General features: G+C 35.6%; 1 protein-coding gene across 1 annotated transcript in view; it reads left to right on the forward strand.

The window, feature by feature from the left end:
• Positions 1–27,441, forward strand: part of PTPRM (protein tyrosine phosphatase receptor type M) — a 1,055,867-nt gene that overhangs the window by 827,390 nt on the left and 201,036 nt on the right. Inside the window, exons 18-19 of the mRNA XM_044666801.1 lie at positions 2,548–2,559; positions 3,303–3,490. Of these exons, the coding sequence (XP_044522736.1) occupies positions 2,548–2,559; positions 3,303–3,490 (200 nt within the window). The remainder of the gene's footprint in view (positions 1–2,547; positions 2,560–3,302; positions 3,491–27,441) is intronic.

Below are 27,441 nucleotides of genomic sequence, written 5' to 3' on the forward strand. Positions count from 1 at the left end.
TTGTCTGCAATTATTATTTTTTGGACATTTGTTGGGTTGGTGATAGTAGCTTATTTTTTAAATATAGAAAAGCAGAATGTTTTCACATGCCCAGGATGATTTAATTATCCAGGCCCTTCCTCAATCATTCATTCTCAGATGCCAGCATTCCCAGATTAATTAAGTTGGGGTAGTTGTCTTATTTTTTTTAAGTCAGCATATACTAAAATACATTTTTTGAAAAAAGATGACATCCCAGGAAACATAACATTGATGGCAAATCTGATCACCTTTGCATTCTTAGGTTTTTAAAATGGGCAAGATAATTTTGAAATTCAATCAAATAAAATAGATATTCATCTGACTATTTCTCAGAACTTGAAAATAATGGGCACATTCAGTTGCGTCAAAATGAACATCTTTGGTTTTCTGACAGGGCACATTTAAAGTTATTTATATCATAAATTTGATAGTCCTTAATCTTATTTTTAACCTAATAGGAAAAAATAGAAATATCCATTCTGCTAGCATTATCAGTCTTAAAATCTCTTAACACATCTGTGTGCATCCATATTTTTTTCTGAATCATGTCATTATGTTAGATCATATTTATCATTTAATCTTGAGACTTCAAATTCTAGGTAGAAGCTTTGGGCTGTTTCCAGCCTCCTAAGTCTTATTATATAGCAGCACTATGAATCTTTTTCACATATTAAGATGTAATCAAGTTAGGCTCATGAGATCATAGATTTAGAGGTGGAAGGGATTGAGAGGTTATCTAGTCTAAACTCCTCTCACTTGCCCCCCACCCAGTTTTATAGATAAAGAAACTGAGGCCAACCATTGTTAACTAACTTGGCTATGGTCACAGAGGTGAGATTGGAACCTAAATCTAAACCCAGTACTCTTTCTACTGTACCAGGAAGGTTCTGTGAAGAAAAATAAAGATTTAAGTAGTATTTTAAAATAGACAATTGTTATAAATTTTTAAACACACAATTTAAGTTTGAAACCATTGGTCCACAAACCTGATAATTCCTTATGGGGAATATATTTATTCATTAACCATCTCTTTATTCTTAGGTGCTTAGGTGGATTTTATTTTTAAAGTTTAAATCCTGCCCACAGTGATAACAAGACAATTATGTCTTTATGTATTGGTAGATCATTTCATACATATTACACTGGGTAGCTTTAATGACGGGGGTTTAAAACTCATGAATCTGAGCAGAATTTAGTACAAGAATGGCCAGCTCTTGCATCATAACCTACCCTGCTAAAAACTGGAGAATGGTTAGATTGCTGTTGTTATTCCCACTGAATGGCCCAAATCATTTAAAGGAAGCTTATAAGGTCAGCCTGCAACAGAGCATATATTAATAACATGCATCCCAAAGGATACAAAGCTGAGAGAATGAGAGAGGCACAGAGGGGAAAACTCATTACCAATGTCCCATTTATTATCATCCCAAGGAAAGAATGTGCTGCGTCTCAGCCCAGCTGATTTAGCATTCTAATTGGGGCTCCCATACCCCAGTTTGTAAGAAAAGTTTCAACAGTAAACAAATCTGGTAGGAAAATTTTCAGGTATAATTGTGATTGCTCTGACATAAGAGAAAGTTGCCAAATTTTAGTGAAACCTAAAGGAAATCATAAAATCAACTTAGTACACTTTTATTTTGTCTTTTGTGTCTTTAGCCACCTTGTAGTGATCCAGGTGCCATTTCAGCAACAACAACATAGCAAACGTGTACCACCTCTCATGCCATACATTCCAAGGTGCTTTGCAATGTACATAGATGTTAAATTCCAAACAAATATAAATAAGTATTTTCAAATGGGATATTCTTTGAAGTCAAGCTGAACATTCCATCAATAATGTAATTTTTTAAAAATCTTATGTATTGGATATATAGATATTAAATACTTTCACATTTTTTCCTAAAATTAGCTATAGTTCTAATGTTTGTTTTTTAAGAGTTAAGTTAATTTTGTGGTAAATTTTGATCATTTGAGTCTATAGCAATGATTAAAATAGCTTCACTATGTAATATGATTAGTTCATGTAGTAAGTTGATCTAAAAATCTTAGCATCAGGAAACTTTTTCCCACACAAAAGATTTTTTAAAATAGCTAGTATTTCTGCAGCTAATGAAACTAATTTTATTAACACTCATTTATTAAAACTATGGCCTCTTTAGACTTTTTGGACCAAATTGTAGCACAATTTGGTAGATTTGGCCCAAATGATTCACTGAAGTAAGAATTAACCTGATTTGGTCATTACTTGGTTCTGGGGGCGGGGGAGGGGTAGAAAGCAATTAGGTAGCTATTTTCACTTCCCTTTTATTCTGAAATGCTTCTGCTAAACATCTCCATCCTGACCTGATGGAAAAAGCTGGGCTTGGCCCTTTGATCAAATTATTTATGAATAGAAACCTAAATTGTGAAGTTAAAGTTCAAAATAAAATCTGCCTGTAATGATTCATGTAGTACTTACTGTTGCTTATGCCCTGTTTCCTTTTTCTCCTCCTTTTTTTTTTCTCCTGATATGTATCTTCTTAAAAGTGCCAATAAATGGTAAGTTCCCCATCTGCCCCTTTGAAAAGGTGTGGAGGGAGTGGGAATGTGTATATTACCTAGGGATTTTTTTTTTTTACCAACCCAGCTGGTTCTGTTTTGTGTTGGCTTGCATGTGGTCATTTAACATTTCACATGTGATATGGCCCATGACTAGAGCATGCCAAGTGACCAGTCAGATGACCTTTTGTCATCTTCCCTCGTGTGTGTGTGTGTGTGTGTGTGTGTGTGTGTGTGTGTTTTCACTGTTTTGTATCAAACCCACACATTCATTGCAGTCCTAGCTTTAAAAACCATAAACCATTCTGTGCACTTTTATTTTGCTCACAAGGCCATCTGTAGAGAATTCATTTTGTAATAAAGAAGAATCAACTAATCTCAGAAGGAAACAAGTCCTATTTTATATCAAGGGGACTTGATGAAGTTTCAGGATGAAACTTCGGTTTGATTTAGCACACTGTGGCTGAGGGGCTTAATAACTCTCCTTGTCAATTAGCATTTGGAAAGCAATATATGGTTTGGACTGCTTTGAAAAGCATAGATTCTTTGCCTCATTCCAATCAGTCTTGCTGAGCCCATTAAGACTTTCAGGTCATTTTACTTTTCTTCCTTGCCGAGCCATCACAAGAGGGTACTGCAGTCATAGATTTGGGTGATGGCAACCACCAGTCTCTTAGGTGACATTATGATCCCAACATAGCTCATCGATGGTTCCTTGTTTATTCTGTGCCATTCTTTTTTAGATGAAACCCATACAATGGCCAGTGACACAAGCAGCTTGGTCCAGTCCCACACTTACAAGAAGCGAGAGAACGCAGATGTGCCCTACCAGACAGGACAGCTTCATCCAGCCATCCGAGTGGCAGACTTATTACAGCACATCACCCAAATGAAATGTGCAGAAGGTTATGGCTTCAAGGAAGAGTATGAGGTGAGCACAAACTCATTAAAAGAGCCCATTTCACAGACCTGCTGGGAAATAGGTTTTCATATTTTCCACTTAAATTATAAGAAAACAAAATAGGCCCCTCAAGAATAGCAGCCAGTCAGTAAGAAAAGCATAGGATGTCGAGGTGATTAAGACACTTCAATTTGAAGGTCTCAGGGGCAGCTGTGTAGCTCAGTGGATTGAGAGCCAGACCTAGAGATGGGAGGTCCTAGGTTCAAATCTGGCCTCAGAAACTTTAACCCCCATTGCCTAGCCCTTACCACTCTTCTGCCTTGGAGCCAATACACAGTATTGATTCTAAGATGGAAAGTAACGGTTAAAAATTTTTTTGAAGGTCTTAAATGTCTCAAAGGTGTTAGAAGTTAAATGTGAAGTGAATGCTTGCTTTAATTCTTTGTTTATTCTATGTAAAATGCAATGAGATTTGAAATGTTTAACCCACTAGGTCCTCTCTGGTTTCATTTTCTTTTTTTTTCTGGCATTCTTATAAATGAGGTTTGGAACCCCAAGGTATTTTATAGTAATCATCCAAAAGAGAGAAATAAAACATCTTCTTAAAAACTAAACCTGTGCCAGTGATTAATAAGTAATATTAAAGATTCTGACCAATGTCGTAGCCTAGGACAATGGCTTTAGTCCTCCTGGCATGAACCACCAGTTAATTGCCATTGCCCTCTTGTGTAGAAATCTTTCAGTATTATTTCCCCAAAAGCTGACAGCAACAAGTCAAAACAATGTTTTTACTTCTCCCATAGACCTTGTGAGAAGCTAGAATGTCAGAAAGCCATTCAAGAATCAGAAGGATCTTTGTTTTGAAGAAATCTGTTAGAAAAATCATACCAACACCTCCCTAGTCTGCTTTTTCTATGCATGAATATCTGGACTTTTTAATGATTAGAGGGTCATTTTTTTCCTGATGAAGTAGATTCTGTCATCAAACTTGATAAAGTAGTGAGTTTATGCACTTAAAAGAAAAGAAGAAATGTAGGTATTAGTTTTTCCTAAGACCTCAGAAAGAATAATGTTGAACTTGGGTTCAGGAAACCTGAGTTCAAATCCTTCCTCTGAAACTTATTTGCTGTGTGACCCTGAGCAAGTCATTTAACTTCTCACAGCCTCTAGTTTTTTCATCCTTAAAATGGGGATAATAATAGCATCTATCCCACAGGGTTGTTGTGAGGATTAAAAGTAATAATGCATATAAAGTGCTTTGTAAAACTTAAAAGTACTATGTGCTTGCTAGCTCTTATTATTAATGAGACACATTAGGATGCCAAAATGGTCTATAGTTTGGCATATCTCATTAGAAGCAAATATTTTCCTTCCTTTTCAAATAGTTGCAAACCCCGAAGAAATGATAACTTTGCTTACTTCTGCCATTTAAGATTAAATAACAGTACCTCAGGTTTATGCCCCAGACACTTCTGTGAGGACATCTTGAATTGAGCTCTCTTTCCTAGCCTCAATCACCAGAGACTCATTACAACAACACAACAAGCAAAAGTAGAGGTGCTTGTCATGTCACTGATGTGTCTATGAGAAGTAAGAATACTTTTTTTGGTCCAAAACGATAGAAGAGGAAGCTGAATCTCCTGCTTTTCTTTCTAAAGGGAAACTTTGACAGGGCCATCTAGTAAGGCTGTAAACACATAGGGATTGTTTTATGTCCCTCCAGCTTTGAGTGTGGGCTGACGAGACATCTTTTAGGGAACAAGCCTAGAATTCTTGGATTTAATTTTAGAAATTTAACTGACAAGGCACAGGAACTGACTTTCTTTGCATATCATTTCCCTTCTTACCCTTTTAGAGGACAAACTTAATAGGATTAAGGGGAAAAATGAAAAGATTAAGGTACGTAGGAATTACACACAGGCATCTCACATAAATTTGCCCCAACCAAAAATCATTTCACATTAGTATATTGGATAGTGTAGTAACCTTGTGGTAATACCCTTGGACTCGATCATTTTTGATACTGCTTCCATGAAATTAATCTCTCTGACTATATTCTGTGTGATAACTACTTAAGAACTTCAATCAGGGCATCAGTACGTAAAAATAAGATAAAATAAGTTCTCAGTTAGATGATCTGAATGAGATTTCTGATTTTTAGATATAAACTCATGTGGTAATAAGCTTATTTTTAAGTAGATGACAATTCATTTAAAGTTGTACTTAATCGATGAAAATAAAGCTAAAGCAAATGAATATTTTCAGAGTTGGAGCAGACCAAATGCTTCATTTCACAACATTGACTCCATAATCTCATTTAAAGACCTTCATAATTTGGTCACTTTCCATCTTTCCAAGCTTTTCCTGCTTTACAACCTCCTATAGACTATACAATAAAACCACTGTAAGTAAATCAATCACAGGATATTTATTAATTTGTATATGTCAAGCACTATGTTGAATTCAAGGGATGCAAAGAAATGCAAAAAATGTTCTCTGCCCTCAAAGTACTTACATTATAATGAGGGAAGCAACATATAAATAAATAGTTATATGCAAGATAATCTACAGAACAGATGGAAGGTAATCTTAGAAGAGAAGGCATTAGCAGGTGGAGTAACTGAAAAAGACATCCTACAGAAGATAGGATTTGAGCTGAGTCTTGAAGGAAACTGGAGAAACTAAGAAACGCATGTGAACAGATAGAGATACCTGGATCATTGAGTGCATGGAAAAGAGGACTAGAAAACTAGAAAGAACCCATATTATGAAGAGCTTTAAATGACTATTGCCTTCAGGATTATGTTAATTCATGAAGGTAAGAGGAAGACATTGGAGTCCATTAATTACTGCGTGGCATGATTAGTCCTACAATTTAGACAGATCACATTAGAAACTAAATACAGAATGGAAAAGAGTGAAGAAAAACTTGCAGAAAGGAAACCAGTCAGAAACCCATTGCAGTAATCCAATTGAAAGGGGATGAGGGCCTAAACTAGAGATGGTCCATCTCCCATTTCCATGCCTTTATACTAACTTTCCTCTATACCTGGAATGATCTCTCTGGTGAATTCTTAGAGGGTAGAGACCGTTTCTTCTTTATATTCCCACCCGTTGGCTCAATGCCTAGCAGATTCAGTCATTTCAGTTTTGATCAGCTCTTCTTGACCTCATTTGGAATTTTCTTGGCAAAGATACTGGAGTGGTTTGCCATTTCTTTCTCCAGTTCATTTTACAGAGGAGGAACTAAGGCAAAAAAGTTTAAGTGACTTTCCTGGGTGTTGCACAGCTGGTAAGTGGTGAGGCTGGATTTGAACTTAAAGAGGAATCTTTCTGACTCCAAATCCAGTGCTCTATACATTATACCACCTACTCCACCTGGCAGATAGATAGTGTTTAATAAATGACTTGTTCACTGATTGACTGATATACATATTGCCTTCAGAGGTACAGATTGCAACCCAACCGTACCATCTGATTCTGTGATTGTTGTCCCTGTTCTCCTATTGTAGCATCTTTGGAGGATCTACACATCACACTGAAGATCTTTTTAAGATCTTTTTCAGATATCCTGGCACAAGGGCACTTGTACTGTATCACTCACTATCTGATACCCCTCTCTGTCGATGCATGATCCTGATAATTTTCTGTATATTATCTCTTATGGCTCTTCTTCCATGTAGGTTATCAGTAGAAATGTGAGGGCCTCTATATACTTACTGTGTGCCCTGAAATCCGTACTAGAAGTAAACACAAGCTTGAAAGCTTTATGGAATTTATATTTCAAGATGTCTGAAAGGAAGAGATACAGAGTAGTGTCCGAGAGACCATCCATAATTACTGACCCATATGTCTAATTTCTCATGTCTAAAAATTTTGTTGAGAATGAGCTATAGACCCAACATAAGGAATCACTTAAGAAAATATGGGATGGAAGTAATAAGGCTTTTTAAAATCACTTTCTACCAACAACTACATCTTCACAATCATAATATTGACTGAAAAGTAAAGAATACAGGATCCCATTGTATTTATGTTTGTTAATTATAAAACAGTATCTAACGTGGCATAGAACAAAATTTCACCTCAAAGTCTCTGCTTCAGCAGTATGTCTCCCATAAATATGTTAAGAATATATAAAATCTCTTAATAGAAAATATAACTCTGTTAAACAATCCTTTGGCTAGCAACATTACCTGAAGAATAAAACAGTGGTTGAGAGACCAAAAGTATTCACCACTGTCCAGATTTCCAATTCAAAGTACCAATGGAAGAGGCATCCCTAAAGATGAAATATCTTCAAAAAGCTTATCTTTGGATAGGATATTATGACAATAATAGTGTAGTTCCTTCAGCAAAATCTGTGACCATTTAAAAGAAAATCCCAAGAATCCACATAGGAATAACCAAATGGACAAAGAATGAATGCCTATTGTCCAAACTGTGAGTCTAGTCTAGACCATTGAGTTAGTCCCATCAGTACATATGTTAGATAGATACTATAAAGGGACAATAAGATGGGCCCATTACAATCAATCCATCAATCAACAGGCATCTATTAAGTGCCTGCTTTGTTCAGCGCATTGTGTTAGACAGTAGGAATACAATGCAATAAATTAAATAATCCCTACTTATAATGAGCATGAATTCCAAAAGGAAAGGCATATATAAGTATTTACAGAATTAATATAAAGAGAATAAAAATTGATAGAGTGATTTAAGTACAAGCTGATTTGAGAAGACTAACAGTTGAGGGGATTAAGAAAGGTTTCACCTGAAAGATGATATTAAAGCTTCATCCAAAAGGAATACAAGAATGCCAAAGTATAGAGGTGAGGAGGGAGTGCATTTCAGACTTGGAAAATAGCTAATAGAAAGGCAGTGGAGATGGGAGAAGGATTGTTATGATGAAGAACTGAAAGAAGGCTAGCTTTTAGGAGAGAGAGAAAATATACAGCAAAGATGGAAAGATTGTTAGGGCAAGGTTGTGGAGATCTTCAGAAACTAAACAGAGAAGTATAAATGATTCTTGGGGCAATAGAAAGGTATAGGAATATACTGATTAGGGGAGCAAGAAAACAAATAAGATTGAATCTGGAAAATGATAGGAAGCACCTGGTGGCTCAGAGGATTGAGTGCCAGGCCTTGAGGTGGGAGGTCTTAGATCCAAATCTGGTCTCAAATATTTCCTAGCTCTGTTATCCTGGGCAAGTCACTTAACCTCCTTTGCCTAGGCCTTACCACTCTTCTGCCTTGGAACCAATACACAAAATGTATTCAAAGATAGAAATTAAGGTGTTTTTTTCAAAGAATTAAAAAAGAAACTGATGCAATATTTTCTGTGACCCTGGAATGCATTCTGGCCCCAAACCCATCTTTATCACATCCATTTTCTTCCAGTTATGCAATATTTCAAGGAGTTGTGGACCACCATAGTTTCCAAAGGATCAAAACTGGAGATGACTCAAGGGAAATGGCAGTTTAAATGTTGTCCTGCTACTTATGGAATATTAAAGGACTTACATTTGGGATTCCCAACCTTTTTCAGTCCCTGGGAAGCTGAGAAGAGACAGAGAGGACTTCTGTTCTTCTATGAACAGTATTTTGTGCCTCTATCTAAGAAAACCCTATGGTACCTTCTATCTATTCTCTCTCTGTCTCTCTCTGTATCTCTCTGTCTCTCTTTTTCTGTGTGTGTGTGTGTGTACATGTGTGTATATGTATATATAGTTATTAGCACATTGTCTTCCTGTTAAAATTATCTCCTTGGGAACAAAAGATTGTATTTGTCTTTCTTTGTATCTTCAGTGTTTAACCTGAAGCCTTGCAAATAGTGAGAGCTTAATTAACGCTTGTGGTTTGACTGATTATTTGATAATGAAAGAAAATAAATTCTTGAGTTTACAAATAAGCATATAAAAATAGATTATTTTTCATCAGGACAGCTGTATCTAGTATACAGTATTTTTGGTATTGTCCAGTATTTCTCCAAACATATTAAAATGAATAATGAGTTATTTGTTTATGTTTCTTGTCAATCAACATTTTTTTTTCTTGGTATAGCAAGAGATAGCTATCTATCATGTTTTAGTCTCTAGTTTGTTTCTTGCTTTGTATTTGATTGAGAACAGGACTGATTATCCTCATTCATAAGTTGCTCTAAATGGAGTTGAAACCTTGTTACACATTTAGTTAGAATAGAATATGCTTCAAGGGTAAAATGAAAATTTTATAACTTCATTAATTTAAAATTAATTAGATGCTTCTGGTTATTTATTGCAAAGATATATTGTTTATCTTTTACTTGGCTTTTGTCAATGATTTTCCCCCCTCACTCAAATGAAAAGGAATATATATATATATATATATGTATATATATATATATACAGAGAGAGAGAGAGAGAGAGAGAGAGAGAGAGAGAGAGAGAGAGAGAGAGAGAGAGAGAGAGAGAGAGAGATTCACTTGGTTTTAGTCAGTATCAAAAATCTTCAAAGCTGTCTCAAAATTTTTAGGTGCATAATGCTCTCTACCTTTTCCATCTTTACCTTCTTAGCCTTCTGTCTCTTCTGTCTCTCCACTTCTTTTCATTTTTAACACTACTAGTTTTGGAATATTCTAATACAATAAAACAATTATTTACTGAATATTGCTTATGGTACCAAACCAAATTTGGAAACTGTTAATGTTTAGCACACTGGATAGATCCTCAGCAGAGCTTTATTTACAAGGACAGGAATCACAATATGAGAAGACATAGACTGTTTATGATCTGCTGCATTTGAAGGAGTACCTTCCTACCTGGATGGCATGACAGTCACTGAAATTTATGAATTACATTTAAAGAGCTTTTTCCTTACTTGACTTCTGAGTCTTCCCTACCAGCAGGCTTTTTGCACTGGATACCGACTCTCTTAATTGGTGATTGCCTCTTCTATACTCTTTTTCAGGAAAGGCCCCTGCCATATTGCACTTCAATCCCTACTCTAACTCTCTGCCTTCTCTCCCTCTTCCACAATAGAATATACCAAACATGAAAATAGTAGCATAGGTCTAAGACTGAGAATATATTCTTCTCCACTTTCTATTATCCTTAAACATGTTTCCCCTGCTATATATGTTAACACTTCTCTAGTCATTTTATGAACTTCATTCAGTTGTTAGCATTTTTTAAAAACCCTTAAATTCTGTCTTAGTATCAGTTTTAAAACAAAAGAGTAATAAAGACTAGGCAAGCAGCATTAAATGACTTACCCAGGGTCACATTGCATGGAAGTGTCCAAATTTGAATCCATGTCTTCTTGCCTCCAGACCTGGTGTTCTATTTGCTATGCTGCCTATCTTCCCCAAGATTTAAAATTCTGAAAAACTCAAGACCTATTTTTCCCTTTGCACCAAACCTGTGACTTCTTTGGTAGAAAGAACACAGGAAGATAAAATTCCGTCTACCAATGCACATGGGCTTATCATATATAGTTGCCTGCCACTAAGACTCTATGACTTCTCTGTAATCACAAATAAGCCACTATGTGTCAGAATAAGATTTGAATTCAACTCTCCCTCTCTCTAAGATTGACTGTCCACTGCAGCTATGCTTCCTTTGTCACCCAAGATAATAGGACCTAAAATGTAAAGAGGAAACTAAACAAAAATCTTTTCAAACCATCTCCTTTTTCAGATGGAGAAACTGAAATCCATAGAAATCAAGCAACTCACCCTACCTTCCAAAGTTGTTGTGCAGATTTGTAAAGCACTTAGCACAGTATTTAGTACTTAATAAAATCTTATTCCCTATTTCTTTAGCCAAGTGATGCAGCTAGCAAAAATAAACAGCAACACCAGGAGTCAAATGAAAATCCTTTGACTTTCATTCCAGAACTTTCTCACTCAGAATCAGCTTTGACAATGTCCCAAGCAATGTTTTGGGTTACTCCTCTTGTCTAATCACCCCAATGCTACCACTTAACTATATGTGACTTTGGGCAAATCAGTAAGCACTTGGTTTCCTTTACTCCAAAAGAAGAGCATTGAACTAGATAACTATTAAAGTCTCAGCAGCCTCTAAATCCATGTGCTTTATGAGCTTTGATAGCTATGAAGTGATTCCCAGTTCTATGTGATGGTGTCATCTTGTAAGTTAAAGGTATCATTTTGGTATTTGTTGTTTGGTCATTTTTTTTAGTCAAGTCCCATTCTTGGTAATTCCATTTCAAATTTTTCTGGCAGAGATATTGGAATGGTTTGCCATCTCCTTTTCCAGTTCATTTTACAGATGAGGAAACTGGCATAAATAAGGTTAAGCCAGTTTTCCCAGGGTCACAAAGCTAGTAAGTGACTGGGGCCAGATTTGACCTCAGGAAAATGAGTCTTCCTGAATCCAGGTCCAGCACTCTATCCACTGGGCCACCTAATTGCCCTCACTTTGATATATCTATAGTTAAATTATGACTGTAATTATTATAAGGTTTTAAAAGCTCTGGTGTGACTGCTAATGTGTTTGGCTTTTTAAAACACCTTCATAATTGAGCGCTTTTCTGCCCTTCCAGTCTTCTTACATTTTAGCCCCTTCCATGTACCTTAAGACACAGTAACATCGGCTTTCTTACTGTTCCTCTCACTTGACATTTCATTGCCCATCTCCATGCCTTTTTTCTGGCTAGCCCCCATGTCCAGGATGCTCTCACTCCTCACCTCCTCTTCCTGGATTGCCTGGCTTCCTTCAAGATTCAGATAGAATTCTCTGTTCTCCAAGAAGCCTTGACCCTTCCCCTCATTGCTAGTGCCTCCCTATAAGGTTGCGTTCCATTTGTGCTCTGAGTATCTTATATTTAAATGTGTGTGTGTGTGTGTGTGTGTGTGTGTGTGTGTGTGTGTGTGTGTTCTCCTCCAANTGTGTGTGTGTGTGTGTGTGTGTGTGTGTGTGTGTGTGTGTGTGTGTGTGATCTCCTCCAACAGAATGTGAGAACATTAGAGCTTCAAGGGCAAAAAACTGGGTTTTTGTATTTCTTTGTATTCTCAGCTTTGTAGCACAGTTCTTGGCACCTGGAAAGCACTTAATAAATTTTTTGTTGACTGACTGACTAAATTCACTTAGATAGGATTCAAGATGAGCTTTGTATGCAAATTCTCCTCTAGAGCAAATCTTACCCCTTTGGTGAGGGAAAGAGTGAACCAATAACATTTTGGGGAGAGAATAACAAGTCATTGTATTCATCTTCAGGGCTCAATAATTTCTTTGTCAAGTGTCATGTATAATCAAAAGTGCTTATTATAATGGAATTATTAAATGAAAAGGCAGATTTTGATTGTATTCATCCTAGTGTACCTTCAGAGACTGGGAACAGGCAAAATTACAGTGTTTTTTTTTAATTCACATCATCTATTCAACCTTTTATATCGAAAATAGCATTTTTATAATTGTTAAACTTAGGAATACTCTACAGAATTGTGTCTAACATAGGAATTAGAATGCCCTTACTTTTAAAAGGCTTATATTATTGCCATTGGCAAAATAACATTTTAGGAAAAAGCATTGAAATTTATACAATAGGGTCAAATAGCATTGGTCCTATCTTAGGGTGGAGAACTGGTGGATCTGAAAAGCCATCCCCATTGTACGGTAAGAAGGATGAGGGCTTAAACTTTGTTATCTTTTTATTATAAATTCTCAGAAAAGGAAGAGGAGAGAAGGGCATTTTTGTGTCCGGAAAAACTGCAGTATACTTGCATTTCTGTAGTCCTCTATTTTTGTCATTGAATACTAAGCTCCACGACCTGTTGAAGTAATCAATTACTTCAATATGGAAACTTTCTCTGGGGATAAAATACAAGCAGCATCGATAGTTCTTGCTACAACTCCGGCTGAGGAACGATCAAGGCAACCATTGTGGCTTCTTTGGTTTCTTCATTCCATATGCCGTGAAAAACAATTTATCCAGATTGTAGGATGTTTTTTGAAATGGAGGTTTTCTCTCTGTTGACACTGATTTTCAACCAATACTCTTTTATCTTTTCCAAGATAACAGTGTCTGAAAATTGGCCTAAGCATTGGAAGAACTCATTACTGATGAAGTATCAGACAGATGAATGTCCAAATAAAAGAAAGAAACATATGGTAGGGATGAGACTAAGAAGTGTTCAGTGTGAACTTTTTCATTTGATTTTGGTCTAACAAGATAGTCAGATTGCACATCTCACCAGGGAAATACAATAATTTGATTCAAAAGAAACTCAGACATGAATCACAATAAAAAAGTAAACATGCTGAATTGAATAGAAAATGGCACATTGTCAGCTGATGGTGGCTCAGAGTTCTCAGGAGAAAGACAAAGTTTAAAGGGCACATTTGTTTACGTTGCTATGAAATGAGGACTTCAGTTCTTTTCTCCTATAGGCAAAAAGAATCACTGATAAATCTGCTGGGAGAAGCTTTCTGTGAATCTGTGTGTGTGATGGGGAAAGAAACTAACTTCTTCCCACAACCTCAGACACAGATGTCTCACACACACACACACACACACACACACACACACACACACACCACATCCATGGAGCAGTCCAAGACCTAGTCCTTCATACTATAAAAGAGTACTTTCTTACATAATAATAGGTCACTTTTTTTTTAAACCCTTGTACTTAGGTGTATTGTCTCATAGGTGGAAGATTGGTAAGGGTGGGCAATGGGGGTCAAGTGACTTGCCCAGGGTCACACAGCTGGGAAGTGGCTGAGGCCAGGTTTGAACCTAGGACCTCCTGTCTCTAGGCCTGACTCTCACTCCACTGAGCTACCCAGCTGCCCCAATAGGTCACTTTTATGTCAGATTTTACTGTGATTTTTTTCATTTTCTAGAGGAAACTGGAGCCCATGGAAGTGACTTATTCAAGGTTACATGGCTCCTTAGTGGGAAAAGATTAGTTCCCTATCGCTCTTATTCCAGGATGCCAAACTCTTGGATTTGCAGAATTCTCTAGAATATGTACCTAGAGAAGAGAAGAATTCAGAGTACATCTGCAACTTCATATACTTTTGCCTTCTTACACTTTCTTTAGAATCAAACTTTTCTATTCTTTGATTTCAGTGTAGTTATAAAACAAGACTACAATACCAAGCAATTGTACTTAATCTCATAGGACAGGAAAGAAAGACTATTCATCCCTCTCTAGGTGAACATGATTTTTCTCTGTGGGGAAGAATTATGTTTTCATGTTCATCATTTAGGGAAGTATAAACAATTCATGTAATTTTTTTTGTATACATGTGTATACATGTGAAGATAAGAGAGAAAAAGGCCATGCTTCCCAACAGAGAGATAAAGGAGAAGACCTTTTTTACCAACTTTGACAATTTAAACAGAAACCTAAATATTAATCAATTTCTGTAAGAAATTTCTATAAGAAAGACATTAAAAAATCCTAGAAACCATCTTAGTCATGCAGAGCTTTTTAGTTCCTCACCAAATACACAGATGTACCATACAAAATTAATTCCATTTTAGAACATAAAAATTTTCATGAAAATATAAACTTTTTCATAAAAGCTCTAAGGAGATTGGTAGCAGATTTTGAAATATTAGGAACAATGTCATTTTTACCAAATAACCAGAAATAATAGGAAAAATATAATTTTTTAAAGTTAATACTAATCAAAATTCTCCTTAGGACATTTAAGGATAGAACTAGAAAGAGGAAGATAGACTCAGAATGAGTGTTTAAAGATTTTTTATTTTAAACTCTTTCCCACCCAGAATGGTAGAGTCATCATATTTAGAATCTCACATCACAGATCCCATTTCTACTTTTTGAATAAGCAGAAGTGATACTAAATGAAACAATTATAGGAAGTAAATACAGAGAAGGTATTCACTGAAAGAGTCCAAAAACATGAAAAAAAACTTGGACCTTATTACTACACGAATAACTGAGAAAATACTGACTATTGACGTATATACCAACTTTCCCATGATTTTCAAATTATTATGAAAATATTCCATACATACATCAACAGAATTCCACAGTAAATTGTATCTTTACCATCACACAATTCTCTGAAAGGTAATGTTTTTTTTTTATTTATCAAACAAAAAGAAAGTATTTTATTCATTCAAACAAAATATCACCTTAAATGCTGTCCCCCAACAAGGGATCTACCATACAAATATTTAAATTATTTGACATATTTCATTACAATCATAATATGAATAAATGTCAAAGTAATATATTAATATTCTAAGTTTATATAATATTATATAGAAGATACACTAACAGAGATAACTCTATCTAACGTTCCTCTAATGAACCAAGTACCGCATCAAACAAGGAGTCGTTTGTTTACCAGAGGTTTTTTGCAGCTATCATGGAGAGAATCCAAGGCAAAATAAAAATTAAAGAGGGATTTCCTTTACATAAGGGATTATTACTTTATTCTGTCGTGAATGCTTTTGAGTCTGGTGAACCATATGAACTCCTAAGAATATAAAGTGAAGTACAGATCATAAAGGAATAAGTTGTATTGAAATATAGTTATCAAAATATACATTTTTTTAAAGTTCAGAGAATCCCAGGTTTAGATTTGTGAGGTCCTGTCCATAGGCAGTGAGATCCTTTGGATGATCTCACATGTGGATTACATTATGCTGGTTGTGTCAAACTCAGAACAATTCAGAGTCGCTTAAATGAGTTCCATAATCACTCAAAAAAGTTTGGTCTAAAACTTTAACACTGGAAAAAAAATACCAGACAAGCAAGATGAAAAATGCCTTTTGTATAGACTTTTGTACACATTTGAATGGCCAATCTGTAAAACTTAATTATCTGTGAGTCTCAGTCAATCCATCAACAAGCATTTATTAAACTCCTACTATATACTAAATATTTTATTAGGCTCTGAGGATGCAAAACCAAAAATGAAATTATCTCAGCTCACATGGAACTTACATATTCCATCATGTAAAATAGGTGCATTTATAAGTACATATATGTGTTTGTGTGTGTGTGTGTATGTGTATAATAAAAACAAGGGAGGGCATTAGCAGAAGAGACAATGAAGAAAAGCATTGTGCCAATATGATGCTTGAGCTGACTCTTTAATGAAGGACATTGACATGGAGATAAAGAAGAAGTACATTCCAGACATGGGAGATCTCCAATGAAATGGCATGGGGATAGGATATGGAGTGCTGTATATGAAGAACAGGAAGCATGGGCCAATGTGATTAGACTAGATAGTGCAGGAAAGGGATGATTTAAGATTAAAATGGAAAGATAGGGTATAAGTAGGCTGTGAAGGAATTTAAAAGACAAACTGAGGAATTTATATTTGACCCTAGAAGCAATTGGAATTTAATGAATAAGAGAGTGAAATGGTCAAACCTGCACTTAAGGAAAATCAATCTGGCAGCTATGTGAAGGATGGATTGAAATGGGAGAGAGACTTTTAGATAGAACTCAATTAGGAGACCAGTGCAAACCTGAACTATGTTGGTAGTTATAGGAGTGAGAAGGAGATGGTTGTAAAATATATTGTAGAGATAGAAATAGCAATGTCTAGCAATTGATTGAATATGTAGGGTGAAAAGGAATGAGGAGTCAAGGATAATGTTGAAACTTTGAATCTGAGAAACTATAAGGATCCCAATACACTTGACAGAAAAGGTATATTTTAAAGGAAAGAAAAATTCAATTTTGGACATGTTATGTTGGAGATATTTCTGGAACATGTGGTTTGAAACATCCACTAAGTAGATGATACAGGAAATCTATAAAATATTTGTATATAAATTCTTGTTTTTAATATTTTAATTAAAAGAAATCAATTTTCTTTCCTTCTTACCCAATTAAAAAAAGAAAATCAAATTCCTTATCATAAGCACACAAAGAAATAATTTCCCTAAATGGCCATGTTCAAAAAATATGTTTCTTTCTGCATCCTGACTTCACCCATCTACCTGGATGTGGATAGTAAATTTCATCATTAGTTCTCTGGATTATGTTGTTCAGAACTGTTTGAGTTTTCAAAGTTGTTTGCCTTTTCAGTGTTCTTGGAGTTGTATAAATTATTCTACCATTTCATTCTTCATCAATTTATATGTCTTAAAATTATTCATTTTATTAATATTGATATTACAGTAAAATTTTTTTGGATCTGCCCACTTCACTGCATCAGTTCATATAAGTCTTTCCATATTTCTTTAAAATGTTCTTTTCCCTCATTTCTTATGCTTCATTAGCATTTCATTCACATTCATATTCTTTAATTTATGGGTCCATATATCAAATATTTAACAGCAAATGCTTCTGGGGCCAGAATTAAACAGGAGGAGGATAATAAGCCAAATTTCCTTTGGGACATTGCAGAATACGTTTGACAAAGGTCTATGTTGGAGCTTTGTTTGGAGTCTAAAACAAAGGCCCCTAAATGTTTTACAATACAAATATTCTTTAAAAGAAACAAGTGGCATAACTGATAAAGATGTGGTCAGGAAGACCTGAGTTCAAATTCTACCTCTGGCGCATATTACCTCTGACACATGCATAAAACTCAGCAAGTCACTCAAGCTCACACTACCACCCTGGAAACTCTCTATCATGTTAAATTGCAGAACTGTTTCCAATATCTATTGGTAGAGTTTCATCATTTAATTGCAAAGAATGAAATAACAAATCTGGAACAAAACAATAAAGAATCTCTTCTGGGGGTGATATTTGCTGTCACAGAACATTGCAGCCTCTGGAAAAGTTAAGTTGTGAATTACTCAAAAAACAACGGAGAGGCTTATGCTGGTTGTGAGCAAGCTGAGATTGTGGCAAACAAAGAAGTATTCAGAAATGATAGAAGGAGTGAGATTAAAAAAATGTATGACAATAAAAAAAAGTGTGGCAAGAAGAAGTAGCTACTAGACAACCCACATGTTTCATCATTACCCTTGTGATGATGTCAAGACCACAAAGAAGGCTATGAAGTATTGGGAAGACCCATTTTGGTGAAGTTAAGGGAAGATATGAATGATAGTATGGACTATGAGATCAGAGATCTTTTGAAGTAAGGTAGACACCAGGGACAGTTAGGGGGTGGAGTATATAGTGTCAAACTCATCCTCTTGAGTCCAAATCTAGCCCAGACACTTAATAGCTATATGTCCCTGGGCAAGTCACTTAACCCTGTTTGCCTCAGTTCTTCATCTGTAAAATGAAATAGAGAAGGAAATGGCAAACTACTTCAGTATCTTTGCCAAGAAAACCTCCAATGGGATCATGATGACCGAACAATAACAGATACCAGGGAACCAAACGAAAATCTGAGAAATTTAGCATAGTATATAGAGAGCCGGCCTCTGGGCCAAGAGAACCTGGGTTCAAATCTGGCCTCTGGCACATAATGGTTAAGTGTCATCGGGCAAATTTAACTTCTTAATGCCCTAGACAACTCTCTATTGGTATAAATTGCAGGGGAGGTGCATTACATTGGTAAAAGGAGATTCCACACCTGGTCCAGGCCCTATCCCTATCTAAGTAGTGTACCATGGAATAAAGTGGCTTGTAAGTCTTTATTAACTAATGATCAATGTCACTCAAGGTAGAGGATCTTTTTATTCATTTGCTAGAGCTAAAATTTAGGGACAGCTAGATGGCACAGTGGATAAAGCTCTAGGCTTGGAAACAAGAACACTCATCTTCATGAGTTCAAATCCTTCCTCAGATGCTTCCCCAGACATAGTTGTATGACCCTGAGCAAATCACTTAATGGTCTTTGCCTCTATTGTTCATCTGTAATATGAGCTGTAAAAGGAAATGACAAACCACTCCAGGATCTTTGCTGAGAAAATCCCAAATGGGGTTAGGAAGAGTAGGACACAACTGAAACAACTGAACAGTCTGCATAATAACGTTGTAGTTCATAATCATGTGCATAATAATAGCTGATTTTATACAGCACTTAGAAGTTTACAAAGTGTTTTACATACTGTTCTGAGCTAGGCCTGACTCAGGTCAGTCCCATGGTAGTATAGGTTTGATTCTGGAGCTGAATGATATACTTGTAAAATGGAGATTTAATTAATTAACCAAAACCGGAGAAGGATATTCAACAGTGATATCCACTGAGGACACCTCGGGTTGATTCAGCTGAACTACTGAGGCAAGAGAGACTGAATATTTCTCTACCATAGGTCTAATAAAAAACTATATCACTGGAATTCTCTTCCTCTTTATCACCATTTCCTAGCTTCCCTGACTTCTTTAGATTCCAGCTAAAATCTCACCATCCACAAGAAGTCTTTCCCTAATCCCCCTCAACCTTAATGCCTTCCTTCCAACTTTGTCTCCAAAGTATGCTATACATATCCTGTTTGTACATAGCTGTTTGAAAGTCTTCCTCATTAGACTGTGAACTCCTTGAAAGCAGGAGTTGTTTTCCAGCTTTGTCTCCTTGATTCTTAACATAGCATCTGGTACACAGTTGGTATTTAATAAATGCTTGTTGAATTGACTATACATAAAGAATTGTACTTGTAATTTTACTGGTGTAAAAATCTTCCCAATCGAGGAAATCCCCTCTAATCGTACAGGTTATCTACTTTGTAATGTAGTCTTAGAACCCTGAGAGGTTTAAGTCACTTTCCCATAGTCTAATTTAACCTAATTATAAAGTATAACTACTAAAAATAACTTATAAAATACATAGACAATATGCCAAAGTGGATCAAGAAATGACCAGGGATTCAGAAAGACTTTAGCAAAAAGCCTTCCATTGCTTCCCTGTATTAGGCATAACAATGAATAAAACACTGGACTAGAAATCAGAAAGATGTGAGTTCAAATCTAGCTTTAGACATTTCTTAGCTGTGTAACCCTGGGCAAGTCCTCATCTTAAAAAAAAAAAGTGCATACCTCCTAGAAATTTTGTGAGAATCAAATGAGAATATTTTTGAAGAGCTACGTAAAGCTTAATATCTCTGTAAGACTATAAGTTGCAAAGCAGAGCATAGAAAGGAAAAGAAAGGAGGTAAGAAAGATTACACATTTACATAACATCTACTATGTGCTTATATATGCATCAGGGCAATTGTACATGGACAGATATAGTTTCATTACCGTTTCCCATATCAAGTCAGATAAGAATAAGGAGAAGGAGATCAATATAGAGATAGTGATGGAGATAGGGATAGGGACTAGAACCTAGGATTTCACTACTAAAAGAGAAAACCTCAGTTGAGGATATTCTAGGATACCAACAGTTTGGCACTTTATCTTTAACAAAATAATCCCTGGTAAATATGAGGATTATAGGCAAGAAGGAAAAGACCATTACTATTGGTCAATAACAGGGAGCACTTCTTGAAAAATATATCATAAATATTCTTGCTTTGGTGTAGAGAAAAGAACCATGGGAAGAGAGATGAGTTGCTTGGGATACAATGCCATCTTTGCCCTATCTATATGACCTTGTGGACAATTCATTTCAACCATCTTGGCCTCAGTTTAATAATTTTGAAATGGGCTGAATTAACTGATCTCTGTGGTTTCCTCTAGTTCTAAAATTCTGTGACTTTATAACTGTTATGGAAGGCATTTGCCCTCTTTTCCATTATTTCTCTCAGATAGAAACTTTATTAGATACTTCAATAGAGCCATGAATATATCCACCTGGGTGCTTTCCTCTAGCCATGCAGATATTTTCCTGCCTTTTTCTCTTCAATCCAGGGTAGAAGCAAAGTTACTAAATTATATAAAGGAACATGGAGATTTTTCTTTTATTTGTGTCAGGTAGGTAGCATAGTAGACAGAGCTTTGGACCTGGAGACAGGAAGACCTGAAATCTAATTTGCCCCAGACACTTAATAGCTACCTGGAATTAACTACTAAGCTTTGGTTTCCTTTTCAGTTAAGGTGGGATAAGAATAGCACCTACTGTACAAGGTTGTTGTAGGAATCAAATGAGATAACATATAGAGGATGCTTTTCAAGCTTTAAAATACTATATAAATACTTGTTAACATCATAATCTAAGTTTAGAAGAGAGGATTGGAGAAATTGTACAAAATCTTCACCTTTGATAATATTTATGAGCAGTTATGAAGAGCCTCCTCTCCTGTGCTTTTTCAAGAAATTCCTACTGGGTTCAAACCCGGCCTCAGCCACTTCCCAGCAGTGTGACCCTGGGCAAGTCACTTGACCCCCATTGCCCACCCTTACCAATCTTCCACCTATGAGACAATACACCGAAGTACAAGGGTTTAAAAAAAAAGAAAGTATATTAAAAAGAAATTCCTACTGCCTGTTCTTGTCTGGTCCTTTAAAATATAGGCAATGAAATTATGACTTCTATCCTTCTATTATAGCCCTCCACCTGCTTCCAAATAAGAATTCTGTTGTTGCAAGTGCCCTGATTGATTTGTCTGTCAATGACAACAGACTGGTAGGTAAGATGGAGGAGTGATTCTTTTTGCCAGGAAGAAGACTTCACTGCCCTTCAAAATCTTTAGGATTTTCTTTTTCCATACATTTGCCATCCAATTCCTCCTTTACCCAGATCAGCCTCTTAAGAGTAGAAATGAAAAACAGCTCCCATAGTTTTTATTTCCTCCTCCGTCAGGTTTGTTCCTGCATGCAGAGATCTTATATTTATAAAATAGAAGGTTGCTTTTAATATGAATATCTCCTGACCATTAGCTAAAAAAAAAATGATTTGTACATCTTATTGTACCATAAGTGTTGAAGGACCTAGGGAATTCACTGGCATAGGGATCTCCAAGGTGAAGAAGCTCTCTCAACTAATGTAGAATGATACCTCTCCAACTTGTAGTCTTAGATATTGTGAGTATATGTCAGAAGCAAGCCTTGAATCCAGGTATTTCTAACTTTAAAAGCCAGTTGCATATTTCCTAAACAATGATTTACTTATTCTCTTCAGACTTTTCTGCTCTGTTGGGGATGGGGTTAGCGGAACAGAGAGTAGGACATACTACTAAGAATGATTTTTAAATAGTTTGCCTTTGGGTCCCATTGTGGAAGTTATGAAATTTAGGGTAGAAGTAGGGCCATATTTTTTTTTAGTCTAACTGTTAGAACCCTGGACAGCGCACAGCTGGTTCTTCTATTCTTCATGCATTTCAGAGTGAGAACACTCCCTTCCCCCTCAACTCCTTCCACCCAATCTACACACTTTTCTGATGCTCTTTTCTCTTATTTTTGTATTCCACAACACCAGCTGAGTCAATCAATTGCCACAATCAGTGCAGGTTATTTTCTATCCCACAGGATACAAATAACAAACAAAACAGAACCATTGAAAGATAAAGGGGGTGGGGGGGGGATTGGCAGGCACTGTAAATACATTAAGAACAACAACAGCTGTGCCTCTGGTGACAGTAGCAGCCAACTGATTTTTGACACATTTTTAAAATTTAATTTATAAGGAAGAAGAGACAGATCCATAAGAAAAGTATAGACGCTTTTGTCTGAAATTTTGAGATTGGGCCTATTTGGAACGCAAAACAGTTACCAAAAGTCAGTTAATAATTTACATCCATTTATCAGCTCTTATTCTTTGACTTTTTAAAGCTAATATTAATCTAAGAGCAAGGGTTCTTTACCTGGGCTCCAAAGCCATCTTTCTGGGGGTCCGTGAACTTGGATGGGGAAAATCATTACATCTCAATTTCTACTAACCAGTAATTGTTGATATTTCCTTAAGTTATGATTATAGAGCAACAAACATTCTAAGAAGAGGCCCATAGGTTTCTCCAAACTGCTAAAGGAGTCCATGACACAAAAGAAGTTATGAACTGCTAATCTAGATAGTTGTAAAATTAAAATCTGATATTTATGACTTTGGCAGGTAGGTGATATGGAGATGGAGCACTGGACTTGAATAAGAAAAACCAGAATTCAAATCCAGTCTTAGATTCTTACTAGCTATGTCTGCCTTGATTTCTCATCTATAAAATAAAGATAATCTTAACACCTATCCTCCACAAGGTGCTGTAATGATAAAATGGTAATATTTGTAAAGCACTATATAACTAACTTTTAGCTAATGTTATGACTTTATATGCCATAAATATATTTCAGTGACACAGTGCCTTAATTGTCTTTTTCCAGAATTTCAGAGTTTTAGAGTTAACTTCTCCCCTTTAAGTTGAGCCCTGCAATACTATGATACTACAAGAACAAACCTTAAGAAGTTTAACAAAGTATACTTATTTTCTACATCTCTCAAGTTTTAATGTTAGTTTATGACACTCAACATTTTCCAATTTATTTGAAGTGCTTTGAGACAAATGTATGACTTCCATTTTGAAACTGCTTATAAGAATATTCTTTATCTTGTCTGATAAAAGATTCGATTACTCAGAAGAGCTGTGGCTGAGTGTCTAGAGTTGTGAGGCATATGGCATAATAGATGTCGCTGCTTGTTCATTACAAGGATTCATCTATTGCCCGTCTGCCTGTCTTTGGAGTATTTGTGTGGATCACTCAGTTAAACAATAAACACTGTGTGCCAGACACTGTTCTAGGCACTGATGATACAAAGAAAGACAAAAACTTTGTCCTGCTCTCGAGCTCACATCTTAGTGGCGATGACAACATATGTGTGTCTATATGTGCATATATACACCAAAAATATATACAAACATATATGTAAATGAAATGTAACTTTAGAGAGAATGTTTCTATTGTGCATATATGAAAAGACCAATATTTTCTTTGGTTGTATGTAGTTTATCAACATACCTCCTCAAAATGACAAATGCTAGAGAAACTCTGGGAAAATGAAAAATTGATGCGCCTTTGGTGGATCTCTGAATGACCAGAACCATTCTAGAAAGCCATTTAAATCTGCACACACAATGTTACTAAATAGTACATGCCCTTTGACCCCTTTGTACTCCTGCTGTGCCTTTATGAAAAAAGTGATCAAAGAAAGAAAGGTCTTTTATGTATTAAAATATTGATTATAGATCTTTTTGTGGTTACAAAAGAAGTTTTCCCCCCATGAGACATCAGCAGTCTTCACAAATTGCTGTAATAAAATTTTAAAATTGAAATTAAAAATTGAAAAAGAAAACCTTTGGTTACCAATCTAATAGTGATGAACATCTCTGATAAGAAATATGAAGTCCATTGAACCCATACTTTTAAGTATGCTTTTTCACCTAGGCATGAAGACCAGCCAAAGATTATGATCTTCTGGTTTAGATTTCAAGATACCAGTGTTGCATAATGAAGCGACAGAATAGGATTTTGATGTCAGTATTCACAAGTACCTAGTTGGGAAAATAGGATCTCCCTTAAAACTAGAGGTGACAATAATTTCTATAATATAAAATGATTTAATGACATCCAAACTAACTATTGTTAACGTAGATGTGCAACAAGCCACACTGATCATTAGGAAGGGTTTGATTTCTTATGGCATTATCAACTCATTAACTGCATATAATCCTAGCCAAAGGATCAGAATACACAGAGAAAATACTTTCTATTCTCAGAAGTGAATTCAGAAAATATTGATAATAAATTACAAGTAGATATAATTTGGAATGGTTTGAATGACACCTTATTGTATTTATGTTGAGCTACTTAGTGGGAACATCATAGTTTGAGTAGTCCCTAAGAAACTAAATCCTACCTTTATCTACATTTGAGATATACCCCAAATTTCTATTTTCTTCCTTTAGTATGTATATGATGAATATATTTCTAGAGGTGGTGAGCTGGAAAGGAAGATGATCTTTCTTTTTAAAAAAATTAGCTCATGATCCCAAACCAATAATACCTTGAGTAGTATGTATCTATAGAAATTAACCATGTATGTATGCGATTTGATGCTTGATGGCAACAGAATAATCCCTGTTCCTGTGCTGTTTGCTTGTTTGAATACCATTCAGTCCTTTGGCACAGAACCTGTCAAGCCCAATGGTCTCTATTGGCAATGTCAGCTCGATTGCTTTTCTGCAACTAGAAAGCAACAGATGTTCCCCATTCATATGGCTCTGGGTTACAGCTTTGTGTTGCAAGGTCACCCAGATGTTGTTCCTGTCCTCTAAAGCTCTAGCTTTTCATTGCCCAGAAAAAAAAGTAACTGAAATCAGCCAGCCCAGCTTATCTAAAAAACCCCCACAATTAGTCATCAACAAAATCTAAACTGTGATCTCAATTTGGATAGCCTATGGGTTTTCCAAATTTGACATATCCAAATCAGAATTCATGACATCTCATCCTCAAACCTCCCCTCTCAGACTTCTCTGTTATCATAGAAAACCACCTTCGTCCATAAACCCAGGCTCACAACCTCTGTGTCATGCTCATTTCACTGTCATCCCACATATCTAATGTGTTAAGTCTTCTTTATCCACCTTCACCACATTTCATAAATGTCTTTTTCTCCAAGTGAGTCAACACCAGGTACAAGCCATTGTAATAGCCTTCTAATTGGTCTTCCTAACTCAAGTCTCTCCCATCTCTAATCCATTATCTATCTCTTCTCCAATCAATTACCAAAATGATTTTTCTAAAGTATAGTTCTTACCATGTCACTTACCTTATTCAATAAACTTGAGTGATTTCCTATTATAGGATCAAATATAAAATGTGTTTTATAGGCATTTAAAACCCTTCAAAATATGGCCCCTTTATAGTTGTCTTATAGTTTACTCCCTCTAATGCCCTTCCAGCTACAAATTCTACTCTTCCTATAAAAAGTGAATTCTGTTAATCAACTTGTTGCTTTGTCTTGGCAATGCCAGACCTCAGATTTCACCACTTTTTTTCTTTTAAAAACTGTATTGAGGAGTATGTTTTTATTTTAGTTACTAAAATAAACTAGTTCATTGAGAATTGCACAAATAAAGCCCTCATTCTCAAAATATTGCTTGAAATTACTGGTTTTTCCATTTCTGTTTTTAACACCCCTTCCCAGCTTCTAAGTATATGGACAATGCCCTAGTTTGCACCCCTCAACTTTTTCTCCACTTTACTTCAGTTTCATGTTTCCTTCTTTGTCCATTTTCTACTATCCTCCTCATGTGCTAATGGATTAATTGAATAGGCTGTTCATCCAACTACATAGCAGATTCTAGACAATAGATGTTCATCTATTTTCTTCCAGTATGGGTAGTTAGAATTCTTTGGGTAGTGGAGTTTAATGCAAACTGAGTAATACATTTATACATAGGAGCAGCTAATTCTATTTCAACCAGGTCCTAGAAATTCTCCTTTTCAGGGGAAAACACCTTTGGTGAGCCTGAATCTCCCTGATTTATATTGTACTTGACATTGTCACCTGATTATTAATGTTAACAATATTGTTACATCTTTTACATAATAATATAATTGTAATATATGCATAGAAAACACTGGAGGAGGCCTTTAATGCTGCCATTTTGCTCTACTGGATCAAATTATTTTAATCAATGAATAATATATTGAGATCTTGTATTCTTTCCATTTTTCAGTTATATGACTTAATATGGTCTGTCTGGCAATGTTCATTTTTTTAAAAAATCTGCAATCAATTTTCACTTATTTTATTTTTTAAGTTTAGGTATTTGTTTATTACCTTGAAATATCTAAACTCCCATCTTCCCTTCCTTTACCCCCATTAGAGAAGACATAATTTGACAACAAAAAAATTTGAATATATAAAAGTATGTCTTACTTATTTCTATTTATCAATTCTTTCTTAGGAGGTGGACATATATAAGTCATTCTTCAAATAATAATTCTGTTGCTATATATAGTGTTCTCTTGGTTCTGCTAATTTCACTCTTCATAATTTCATGTGGGTCTTTCTATGTTTTTCCAAAATTTACCTGTCATTTCTTATGACACAGTAGTATTCCATCACAATTATGTGTCATAACTTGTTTAGCCATTCTACAATTGATAGGTATCCCTTCAATTTCCTGTTGTTTTAGAGTCACATTTATAAAAGTTTCTGTTGCCTTCTCATATTTATCAAAGGTGTTCTCAATACATATGTAAA

This window comes from Gracilinanus agilis, chromosome 1 (genome assembly GCF_016433145.1).
Source record: "Gracilinanus agilis isolate LMUSP501 chromosome 1, AgileGrace, whole genome shotgun sequence".
Lineage (NCBI taxonomy): Eukaryota > Metazoa > Chordata > Mammalia > Didelphimorphia > Didelphidae > Gracilinanus > Gracilinanus agilis.